This window comes from Salmo salar, chromosome 18 (assembly GCF_965601325.2).
Source record: "Salmo salar chromosome 18, fSalSal1, whole genome shotgun sequence".
NCBI lineage: Eukaryota > Metazoa > Chordata > Actinopteri > Salmoniformes > Salmonidae > Salmo > Salmo salar.
The window spans coordinates 63116785-63129796 of NC_138308.1; the positions used below are offsets into that span (position 1 = coordinate 63116785).

At 40.1% G+C, this 13012-nt stretch overlaps 1 protein-coding gene across 17 annotated transcripts in view; it reads left to right on the top strand.

Moving 5' to 3' along the window:
* The window catches only part of col25a1 (collagen type XXV alpha 1 chain), a 193911-nt gene that overhangs the window by 2775 nt on the left and 178124 nt on the right, over positions 1–13012 (top strand). For 16 of the 17 annotated variants that reach the window (XR_014381379.1, XR_014381380.1, XM_082965040.1 and 13 more), the window contains exons 3-5: positions 7580–7651; positions 8270–8386; positions 11363–11398. Coding sequence is in view for 15 of the 17 variants with exons in the window: in XM_082965040.1 (XP_082821166.1) it covers positions 7580–7651; positions 8270–8386; positions 11363–11398 (225 nt within the window). In the remaining 2 variants the exon portion in view is untranslated. Of the gene's footprint in view, positions 1–6715; positions 6776–7579; positions 7652–8269; positions 8387–11362; positions 11399–13012 lie in introns of all 17 variants that reach the window. The other variant, XM_082965053.1, reaches the window with a different exon arrangement.

Consider the following 13012-nt stretch of genomic DNA (forward strand, 5'->3'; position numbering starts at 1 on the left):
TTAAAAATTAAAATGGGCTTATATTACAGGAATAGGTCATGCCTTTCATTAAATATCAGAAAACAAATAATTCAGTCGACATTCATTCTGGTCTTAGACTATGATGATATCCAGGAGCGTCAAGCACCCCAAAAATCTGAGGGGCACAAAGTACATGAGGATTACTAGGGGGGTGGAAATTTTTGCATTTTTCAAAGTCCTGAAACAGCTTTTTAATGCAATCTAGAGCCATAATCATTATGCTTAATTCTATGTAAAAAGAAATATATATAAATCGAAGCATACCTCTTGAGCTGTCTGTATTCTCCTGACTGGTGGTTCTTGTTTTAAAGAAACAAAATATGGTTATCTGCATCTCTGCTAAAATCTGGGTAAAAGATTGAAAGGAATTTGAGTCTTATTTAGTTACTGCTTGCTTTTCTAAAGTCTACCAACCTTGCCAGCTGACATGCCAGCTAAGATAATAAGACAAGCTAGCTACTAGATTGATAGCCTGAAATGGCTTATTTTTTGTTAGTTATGAGGGTGGGAGATTGGCAACCTATCTGGGCTAGCTAAAGCCAACTTCATAAAATTGCTAGGTGGTAGTAGTATTATAGAGAAAAAATATATATTTTTACTTTCAACGTGGCACAGTCATAGGATGCCACCTTTCCAATGAGTTAGTTCATCAAATGTCTGCCCTGCTAGAGCTGCCCCAGTTAACTGTGCTGTTATTGTGAAGTGGAAATGTCTAGGAGCAACAACGGCTCAGCTGCGAAGTTGTAGGCCACACAAGCGCACAGAATGGGACCGCTGTCCTCGGTTGCAACACACTCACTACTGAGTTCCAAACTGCCTCTGGAAGCAATGTCAGCACAAAAACTGTTCGCGTAAGAACACCGTGCGCAATGCCAAGCGTCGGCTGGAGTGGTGTTTCCATCCTAGTGATCTTAGGCTTGTGTGTGGTTGCTCAGTAAATGGAAATCCATTTCATGAAGTTTCCAACAAACAGTTATTGTGCTGATGTTGCTTTCTGAGGCTGTTTGAAACTCGGTAGTGAGTGTTGCAACCGAGGACAAATAATGTTAACGCGCTTAAGCACTCGGCAGACCCGTTCTGTGAGCTTGTGTGGCCTACCACATCCCGGCTGAGACGTTGTTGCTCCTAGACATTTCCACTTCACAATAACAGCACTTACAGTTGACCGGGCAGCTCTAGCAGGGCAGAAATTTGACGAACTGGCATCCTATGACGGTGCCACTTTGAAAGTCACTGAGCTCTTCAGTAAGGCCATTCTACTACCAATGTTTGTCTATGGAGATTACATTGCTATGTGCTCAATTTCATACAACTGTCAGTAACAGGTATGGCTGAAATAGCCGAATCCACTAATTTGAATGGGTGTCCACATACTTTTGTATATATAGTGTATATATTTTTACAGTGTTTTGTAACTTTCCTCAGATTGTTGCTGTAAATGAGAATGTATTCTACGTCAACTCACCTGGTAAAAGGGGTCAGAGGGGTCAGGTCAACACATAACCACTTACAGTGCCTTGCAAACATATTCAGACCTCTTGGATTGTGTTACAAAGTGGGATTAAAATCGATTTAGTCAATAATCTACACAAAATACTCTGTAATGTCAAAGATTAAAACAAATTAAATAACTAAAATATAAGTATTCAGCTCCCCAAGTTAGAAACACCTTTGACAGCTGTGAGTCTTCTTCTGTAAATCTATAAGAGCTCAAGCTCTGTCAGTTTGTTGGGGCTAGACAGCAATTTTAAAGTCTTGCTGTAAAGTGTACGCTGGGAATCAGGAAGCAAGAACAGGGAGTGCAAATGTAATAAATAGAACATAGTACAAAACAAGAAACACAAAAAGCATACAGACATGAAACAGAGTCAATAACACCTGGGGAAAGAACCAAAGGGAGTGACAGATATAGGGGAGGCAATCAGGAAGGTGATGGAGTCCAGGTGAGTCACATGAAGCGCAGGTGCACATAACGATGGTGGGAGGGACGGAGGGACGGTCCCGAGGACCAGGAGCGGGCCGGTCGCTTCTGCTGAGGCACGTGAACCTGTAGAGCCGGCTGAGGCGAGGGAGCCTGTAGAGCCGGCTGAGGCGAAGGAGCCTGTAGAGCCGGAAGAGGCGTGGGAGCCAGACGAGCCGGCTGAAGCGTGGGAGCCTGACGAGCCAACCGCGGCTTGAGAACCTGTCGAGCCAGCTGAGGCATGGAAGCCTGACGAGCCAGCTGAGGCATCGACACTTGGACCCGACGTCCCCAGTAATCCCCTGTTGCTTCCCTTTGGAGAGGCGTTATTCTGTAACGTGTACGCTAGGAGTCAGAAAGCAAGTACAGGGTGGAAATGTAATAAATAACGGAACATTGAACAAAACAAGAAACAGGAAAGCACTATAACGCCTAGGGAAAGAACCAAAGGGAGTGAGAGATATAGGGGAGGCAATCAGGAAAGTGATGGAGTCCAGGTGAGTCTCATGAAGCGCAGGTGCGCATAACGATGGTGGCAGGTGTGCGTAATAATGAATAAACTGGTGACATCGAGTGCCAGAGAGGGGGAGCGGGAGTAGACGTGACACCTGCCATATATTTTCAAGCAGATTTACGTCAAAACTGTAACTTGGCCACTCAGGAACATTCACTGTCTTCTTGGTAAGCAACTCCAGCATAGATTTGGTTATAGGTTAGGTTATAGGTAGGTTATTGTCCTGCTGAAAGGTTTTCCTCTAGGATTTTGACAGTGCTTAGAACCATCCCGTTTATTTTTATCCTGAAACACTCCCCAGTATTTGCTGATGTTAATCATACCTATACCATGATGGATACTGGGGAGTGTTTCAGGATCAAAAGAAATGGGATGGTTCTAAGCACTGTAAAAATCCTAGAGGAAAACCTTCTACAGTCTGCTTTACACCAGACACTGGGAAAGGAAATCACCTTTCAGCAGGACAGTAACCTACAAAACAAAGCCACATCTACACTGGAGTTGCTATTTGGATACCGGGGCATCAGTGACTCAGCCCCAGTAATAGGGTCAGTATATAGAGGCCTGCGTCTTGTGACCATGGCATACGTGTAGGTATGCACAGTAGGACCAAATCGGAGAGATAGGTAGGAACAAGTCCATGTAATGGTTAGCAATTAAACCTTGAAATCAGCCCTAGCCTTAACAAGAAGCCATTGTTGGGAGATTAGCACTGGAGTAGTATGATCGATTTTTGAGTTTCTAGTCAAGATTTTTGCAGCCGTATTTAGCACTAACTGAAGTTTATTTAGTGCTTTATCCGGGTAGCCGGAGAGTACAGCATTGCAGTAGTCTAATCTTGAAGTGACAAAAGCATGGATGAACTTTTCTGCATAATTTTTTGACAAAAAGTTTCAGATTTTTGCAATGCTATGAAGATAGAAAAAAGCTGCCCTTGAAATATTCTTGATATGTTCGTCAAAAGAGAGATAAGTGTCCATAGTAATGCCGAGGTCCTTCACAGTTTTATTTGAGATGACTGTACAACCATCAAGATGAATTGCCAGATCAAACAGCAGATATATTTGTTTCTTGGGACCTAGAACTAGCATCTCTGTTTTGTCCAAGTTTAAAAGTAAAACATTTGCCAGCATCCACTTCCTTATGTCTGAAACACAGGCTTCAAGGGTAGGCAATTTTGGGGCATCACCATGTTTCATAGAAATGTACAGTGTGTTGTCCGAATAGCAGTGAAAGTTGACATTGTGTTTCTGAATGACATCACCAAAAAATAGAATATTTAGTGAAAACAATAGTGGTCCTAAAATGGAACCTTGAGGAACACCAACAAGTACCATTGTTTTGTCAGAGGACAAACCATCCACAGAGATGAACTGATATCTTTCCAACATATACGATTTAAACCAGAAAATAACTTGTCAATGTAGACCAGTTAGGGTTTCCAATCTCTCCAAAAGAATGTGGTGATCAATGGTGTCAAAAGTGTCACTAGGATCTAGGAGCATAAGGACAGATGCAGAGCCTTGGTCTGATGCTATTAAAAGGTAATTTATCAACTTCATGAGTGCAGTCTCAGTACTATGATGGGGTTTAAAACCATACTGGAGCATTTCGTATTCATTATTGGTCTTCAAGAAGGTAGTGAGTTGCTCCGCAACAGCTATTTTGTTTTAAATTGAGAGGAATGGGAGATTCGATATAGGCCGATTAGTTAAAAAACAAATTGGGTCAAGGTTTGGCTTTTTCAGGAGAGACTTTATTACTTCCACTTTTAGTGAGTTTGGTACACATCCGGAGGATAGGGAGATGTTTATTATGTTCAACATAGAAGGGCCAAGCACAGGAATGAGTTTTTTCAGTAGTTTAGTTGGGATAGGATCCAGTAGACAGCTGGAAGGTGTTGAGGCTATTTTCGGGAATGTGTCAAGAGATACAGGATTAAAAAACTTGAGTGTCTCCATTGATCCTAGGTCCTGGCAGTTCTGTGCAGACTCAGGACAACTAAGTTTTGGAGAAATACACAGATTCAAGAGAGGAGTCCATAATTTGCTTCCAGTAGACAGCTGGAAGTTGTTGAGGCTATTTTCAGGAATGTGCCTAGAGATAGAGGATTAAAAAACTTGAGTGTCTCCATTGATCCTAAGTCCTGGCAGTTGTGTGCAGACTCAGGACAACTGAGTTTTGGATAAATCATTTGTGGTAATTTGCTTTCTAACGATCATGATCTTTTCGGCGAAGAAGTTAATGAATTCATCACTGCTGAGGTGAAGGCCATCCTCACTTGGGGAATGTTGCTTTTTAGTTAGCTTTGCGACAATTTCAAAAATACATTTCGGTTTGTTTTTATTCTCCTCAATCAGGTTGAAAAAGTAGACTAATCGAGCAGCAGTGAGGGCTCTTCGATACTGCATGGTCCTGTCTTTCCAAGCTAGTCGGAAGACTTTCAGGTTGGTGGAGGGCCATTTCCTTTCCAATTTTCTGGAAGCTTGCTTCAGGGCTCGGGTATTTTCTGTATACGAGGGAGTTAATTTCTTGAGACAAATGTTTTTTGTTTTCAGAGGTGTGACTGCATCTAGGGTATTATGCAAGGTTACATTGAGATCCTGATTTTTGTACTCAGACGTCCTTGGTTGTGAGTGTGGAATCTTTGGTTTGTCCGAGAATTTATAGCATGGCTTTTGAGAATCCTAGGTTGGGGTCTGAGCAGATTATTTGTTCCGATTTCAAAAATAATAAAATTGTGGTCTGATAGTCCAGGATTATGAGAAAAAACATTCTGATCCACAATATTTATTCCATGGGACCAAACTAGATCCAGGGTATGACCGTGGCAATGCGTAGGTCCGGAGACATGATTAGTTCATTGAATATGACTGCCTTGGAAGTACAGGGATCTAACATTAAGTAGTCCTATTTTGAGATGTGAGATATTATGACAATCTCTTTCAATAATGACAGGAATGGAGGAGGTCTTTATTCCAGTGAGATTGCTAAAGCGAACAAATATTCAATATCCTATTCAGAGAGAAATACAAAAAGTGATTAGCAAATGGTTGGGATTATCAGTCAACCACCAAAGTCATTACCATTGTCACCCATATCCATGAATGCAGCCACAGTACAATGTGGCGAGTGCACTGTCCCACATCTAATGTGAGTGGATTTGATGCATTGAAGAAAATTGCCGTTTTTGGCTGACTCTAAAGTCAGATGATAATTTATTTTCCCACAAGAAGGAGACTTGGCTTGAACACACAGACAGTGTCAGTGAGCTTGACGGTGCTAGACTCTGGCCAAGTCAGCAGTGTATAATGAGAGCTTACACAGACCTCTGGCATCTCGTAAAAGGTGGGGGATCAATGCTAAGTCCCACTGTCTCCCGGCAAATGTATCGAATCGTTCATGAATCTAACATACTCTAGCCCAAAGAGGCAGCACAAGTGAAGCATGTGTCATATCTTCATTGTTCACTTTTCAAGATTGTATCAGAGCTGTTATGAAGCAAAGCAATTTGGTTTGAATATTTGATTGAATTTCCACAGAAAGTATTTTTTCCCCTTCGATACGAACACTCTTAACAATGTAATTTTTTGCTTTGCTGGCATTCTCAACCTATGTCTAGGTGTGTTACTGATCCAACTAGAGAAAGAGAAACAAGCCACATTGAACCCTTTGCGTACATTTGGAATCAAGTGATTATATACAGTGGGGAGAAGAAGTATTTGATACACTGCCGATTTTGCAGGTTTTCCGACTTACAAAGCATGTAGAGGTCTGTAGTTTTTATCATAGGTACACTTCAACTGTGAGAGACGGAATCTAAAACAAAAATCCAGAAAATCACATTGTATGATTTTTAAGTAATTAATTTGCATTTTATTACATGACATAAGTATTTGATCACCTACCAACCAGTAAGAATTCCGGCTCTCACAGACCTGTTCGTTTTTCTTTAAGAAGCCCTCCTGTTCTCCACTCATTACCTGTATTAACTGCACCTGAAATGAAACATTTAAGTCCATTATTACATAAGAAAAAATATTGGGGAGACAAAACAATTAAAGCCATTAACTTTTTCATGGCTTGTTGAAGTCAATGAAATATGGAACAGATAGCTTGACTACTCCGCTGTTATGGATGTTTTCATAACTTTGATTGTGTGTCTGGAGCTCTCTATGATTTGTCTGTGTTGAGCAATCTTGTGCTGTATGTCCTTTTAGGGATTGCCTGGTCTCCCTACACTGGCTGCTTTGTACAGCAATCAGATCCTGACTGTCAAGGTTTGTTGGTGTGGCCTAGCTGCTCAGTCTGACCCCTGGATGACACACACTGAGAATGAATGCATCACTGTCGAGCCTTTACTGCTTGCCCCAATGACAAACCAGGGCCAGGCACAGTAGTTAATCAGGGCCATAATTGTCCACTCAGTGCCACAAAGTCTTTTACCCGAGGGGTTTCTTTTTCATGCAAAATGCCAGGGCCCCATTGAAATCCAAGGTAGCTTTTTATAACCCAGTAATGTGTAGTTGATTACGACCAGAATTGTAATTTTTCAATCCAAGAAATGGTCTGGCTAATGTCCATTGATGCTGAATGAATGGAAGGAACTTAGCAAGGAACATTAAACAATAAACCAAAGTGGCAAAATTAGATACTTGCCCAACTTAAAAAACACAGCCTAAAAAATGGACCTTCAGAAGGTCAACCTTGCAGCTCTCTGTGTGTGCACCTCCGAGGGTCTGGCTTGGCACTGAGCACTACTGTGATGATGTCAGCGCCTCCGCAGAGGAGTTCCCATTTTTCCAGGATCTGCGAGCCCTGTGTGGCATCCCAGCATCCCTGAGGTGGTAATTATGTGCTCTGGCTCCAAAATGAAGTACAGACTTCCAAAGCCACTGTGGTGGAAAAGTGTGGATTTCTCCCCATTTATGAAGGTGCTTAGTTGGGTCTTGTGACGCAACGTCTAATCAAATCTATTTTTTGCCCTTTGCCTCCTTCCTGTTTTTCTTCTGGGACCTCATCCTCCTCCAACCTCACTTACCTCTGACCTTCGACTTCTTGACCTCACACACCTGCTCGCTCAGATGGTCTTCCCTAAGATCAATCATGGCTTTCTTTCTGCTGACCAGCAGCTCATAAAGCGGCGGCTTATTAAGGTAGTGGCTGTCCTTGCTCGTCTTTATCTTTCCTCCGAACGGGTTTATCACCTGACAACTTCTCCTTGTTCATTCCTCAGTTTGCATGCCAGCCTTTAGTTGGACCTATCAGAAGCACACTGCTGCCCATTCTGTCATCTTAGAGGAAATTCTCAAAGCATACATTTAGTAATGATCTTCATACATTGCCACTTGTAACTAAAGAATGAATTTGCAGAATGTGTTAGATTCATCTTAATGAAAATCTAACACTTACTATTTCTGTTTGTCAAAGCTTAGTGTAGACAAATTTGTTAATTAAACTGGGAAATTCTAATTGGGAATACTCCAAGTAGCAATTATTTTAAACAACATTTCAGATATAGACCAGTTAGAAAATGTTAGTAAATTAATTAATTAATTTCTAAAGTCCTACTCCAGTGTTATTAACTTAACATCTGAGACACTAAAGTAAGAGTTGAAAACTCCCCTTCATGTTCCCTATGGAGGTTTTCCATGCCCAACCGATTACTAATTTCACTGTTATTTCTAATGATTGCTCTACTGATGTCTTCATTATTTATCTAAAAGTTTGAAGCCATTTAATGTAATGATTTGACTTGTTGCATTGCTCTACAGGGAGATCAGGGTTCGGCAGGTCCACCAGGGCCTCCTGGACCCCCAGGTCCCCCTGGCCCCCGAGGGCCACCAGGGGACACAGGCAAGGATGGGCCCCGGGGAGTGCAAGGTCTGCCGGTGAGTACAGTATTCTATGTTTGTATGGGTACAGTATAGTCCTTGGCCTGGGAAATGGCACAAAGGGGAAACCCCTTTAATGAATGTAACACAAACTAAATTGCTTCTGATTGCCCGTATATCAGAGGAAAGTAGAAGATGCATTTTTAAAACCGAATTATGAACGAAAAACTATAAGCAGTCTTTTTATTAACAACTTCATGTTTCTAAACGGGCTTTCTACAGTCACTGACATGTTTTATTCAATGGGCATCGCACATAATGAGTACAAATCTTTCACAGAAGCTGTACAAAAAATTATCCAATATAAATGTTGACTGTTTTGCTGCTCCAAAAGTTGATATTTTAATAAAACATTGGTGATAGGCTACTGATTAGGCTACTGTGCTCCTGCTGGCAAAAGCGATACCATAACCAACTGCCTTGCCACTAAGATCAGCTTTTGGTTGGTCTTAAATATGAAATTGACATATCTTTAAAGGGATAGTTCACCAAAATTACAGACTTACATTTTGTTTTCCTTTCCCTGTAAGCAGTCTATGGGCAAGGCATGACAGTAATCCATGCTTTGGTTTAGTATCCCTGGCACTGTTTCCAAATAATAATATTTTAGCATTTGTGGCACAAATCCCATTCAAGTCATGTGACCGAAATTAGCATTTTTCACATGCTGCCGCAGCATTCTGTAGCACGTCATTTAATTCTCAGCCATTTTTTCTGTTACTGCAAGTTATTGCTAGTTTGACCACCAGAGGGCATCTCTGAGAAGCATTTGGTAGCATTCCGTATTGGCATTACCAGAGAATTTAAAACCTTTTTTGTAATAACATAGTATACGGGATTGATTTTAAGAAATTTGGCTTAATTAATTTGATTAATATTATGGTGTTTCTATTCAGAGAAAAACAAAATACGAAACCCTTAGGGTTTCCGTTAGGATGGATTGGAAAATATGGCGATGTGCAACATGACAGTTGGGAGTAGGCTACAGGCTTGGAGGATTCTATATTGTTTGCCTTCATTAGACAACTTTTTTCCAATATTTCTGTAAATCAGGGATATTTATTCCCATAGTAATTCGTTATGGATCCATAACTAAATCAACATCTGCATTTTTAAAGAGTATTTTTTTATCATTATTTTATTAACGAAATGTATTTATTTGTTTATTAGGCTACTGTGCAGTCTACAATACATACTGTAGTAAACATGGGAAAGTGGTTAATTCCTTACATAAGGGAGAGCAGGCCATGTCTGTACTACAGAATGCGGAGCATGCGGGAGACTGGGGTTCAAATCCTTGTTGGGGAGGAAGAAGTAGACTGTCCTTGTAAATAGGAATGTGTTCTTAACTGATTCCATATGTGATATTTCATAGTTGTGATGTTTTCACTATTATTCTACAATGTAGAAAATATCCTGGAATGAGTAGGTGTGTCCAAACTTTTGACTGGTACTTGCTGGAACGGAAAATGATGTTCGGCAGTGCAGTACTGGGCTATTTACGAGGACTGTGCCCAATTAATACATTTGGGCACAGTCGATAGCGTGCTGGACTTCGGGCTAGAATGTTGAGGGTTTGAAACCTGCTCCCTGCTTGCTACAATGAATGACTTTGATACACCTGGTATTGGATATGGCTGAAAAAAACGCTAAATATCGATTTTCGTAAATTAACTTTATGACAAAAAAATATGCACAATCGTTTGTCTCTACATGAACTAACATATTCCTATCAATTGTACATTTTTTGATTTGACTCATTATGACGTTATAACTACATACATTTGCTTCCCCGTAATGTTTTGTCAGCCATCATTGCTGAAGTCACCAGGGACGGGTGGCCCGCGTCAAATTCGTCATTGGAACCACTCGATATGATTGGTCATATAAAAACCTTGGGACCCAAATACATAATGGGTGCTCTAACTACCCCTTGTGGTGATCTGGAGCAATGAAGCCGTGACACTGGGTACCTCTAAGCCCCGCGGTGTAAGCTCGCAACTTTTAAAGGAGGGACCACTGTAATATCAGTCCCATGACTGGAATGAGATTTGTGCCACAAATGCCAATTCATTAACTAACTCCATAGATATGTACCATAAAACCTGATAAAGTACCATTTCAGATGGGCCTTGGGTTGGTCTATAGCACCCCCTAAAGATTAATGGTGAAGATCAATTTTACCCGCATGTATGTTTTAGGTTATGGCTTCCCCTGTGTTGGGTCTACGTGGCCAAAACCATATGGCCTTTGTTTATTGCCTTTATGATCGCAACAATTATGAAAAACATTCAGAAATCGCAAAATTGTGATATTTTTACTTTCAGTGGTGTTTTAAATATAAAGTTACCTTTTACACTCTAAAAAGTTATGTAAGTGTTACCTGAAGTCTACTGATTCCAATGATATATATATACTATGATATTATATACTTTGTCACTTCTAAGAACTTTTACAAAAATACAGAATATGTCTAAATAAAGATGTTTAGCTGTAGTGCCATTGCAGATTTAACCTATTACACTCTAGGGCACCAGTTTTCCACAATGGCCACCAACCAGCTACATAGGGCCGAATCGGACAGGTGTCACATGGCCGTACCTACATCAAGCCCAGAACTGCACCAATACAGAGCTATTCATTTAAATCAATTCCTATTCACTGTACAGTCCACCAGATGCAAAAGGAAGGATGGACACCTAATTAGGATGTGGATTGTTTCTTTTTATCTAGAAACTGTATCATTGATAAACTGATGAATTTGCCTCTGTATTGAACACTAACATCCATCTGCATAACCCACAATTCAAATCCAAATCTTCATAACCAAATGTCTTATTTAAAATATGAATAATTTAATGTTCCAAATCCAATCTAATTATTTATCACCAACTGTAATTTAAAATCATTGAAGTAGAACAAATCTCTACTTTAATCTGTGTTTTACTAATTGGGCATTTTATATTTGTACAGGGAGATCCTGGGACCCCAGGAGAGCTAGGACTAATGGTAAGTAGATCATAATGTTATGACATTCACTTCTTCCAATGCTGGTTTACCCAATATCTCAGTATCTTGTGTTGTGCTTATTTAGAGTTTAGCCTAAATTGAACTGATTCTGTGAAATGCATCCGGAGATACTAACATTATTACTATTGCCACAGCGTTTTTGTGCCTAATTGTTAAATAATGATGTTGAGGTTATATTTAAGTTTCTGTTTCCAAAATAATAATATAAAACATTGCCATGTTGAGGATCTAGTTGACGGAGTAGCTGTGTTGATTTCTTCAGGAAATTATACCAACACCACATGTTGTCCCTTGGGAAAATTATGCCTTTTCACGTTTTCTGTGCTAAAATGGTTTGCCAGTTAGATTCATATGCCCAGCACTGTGGCATATTTTAAGCCTATTTTAATAGACTTTTCTCTCTCACATTTTTTTTGGTCTAAGTACAAATGCAAGCACTTAAGGAAGCTGCATCTTATTTAGAACATCCATACTTGCATTTCATTTTTACGAGAATGTAACCTCTATGGGCTAGGTGGGACGCCCACCTACTCAACAGCCAGTTGAATCCTGTGGCGCGTTATTCAAATCCTTAGATATGCTATTACTTCAATTTTTCTAAAATATGACTATTTTACACCATTTTAAAGATAAGACTCTCGTTAATCTAACCACACTGTCCGATTTCAAAAAGGCTTTACAACGAAAGAAAAACATTAGATTATGTCAGCAGAATACCCAGCCAGAAATAATCAGACACCCATTTTTCAAGCTAGCATATAATGTCACATAAACCCAAACCACAGCTAAATGTAGCACTAACCTTTGATGATCTTCATCAGATGACAACCCTAGGACATTATGTTATACAATACATGCATGTTTTGTTCAATCAAGTTCATATTTATATCAAAAACCAGCTTTTTACATTAGCATGTGACTAGCATATGACTAGCATTCCCACCGAACACTGCTGGTGAATTTACTAAATTACTCACGATAAACGTTCACAAAAAGCATAACAATTATTTTAAGAATTATAGATACAGAACTCCTCTATGCACTCGATATGTCCGATTTTAAAATAGCTTTTCGGTGAAAGCACATTTTGCAATATTCTCAGTAGATAGCCCGGCATCACAGGGCTAGCTATTTAGACACCCAGCAGGTTTAGCACTCATCAAAGTCAGATTTACTATAAGAAAAATGTTATTACCTTTGTTGTCTTCGTCAGAATGCACTCCCAGGACTTATACTTCAATAACAAATGTTGGTTTGGTCCAAAATAATCCATCGTTATATCCAAACAGCGGCGTTTTGTTCGTGCGTTCTAGACACTATCCTAAAGGCTAAATAAGGGTGACGAGCATGGCGCAATTCGTGACAAAAGAATTCTAAATATTCCATTACCGTACTTCGAAGCATGTCAACCGCTGTTTAAAATCAATTTTTATGCCATTTTTGTCATAAAAAAGCGATAATATTCCGACCGGGAATCTGCGTTTAGATAAACAGACTAAGGAAAAGAAAGCATTCGGTCGAAACGGGCACGCGCCTAAGCCCATAGTACTCTGTGTGGCCACTTGCCAAAAGCGATAAAGTATTTCAGCCAGA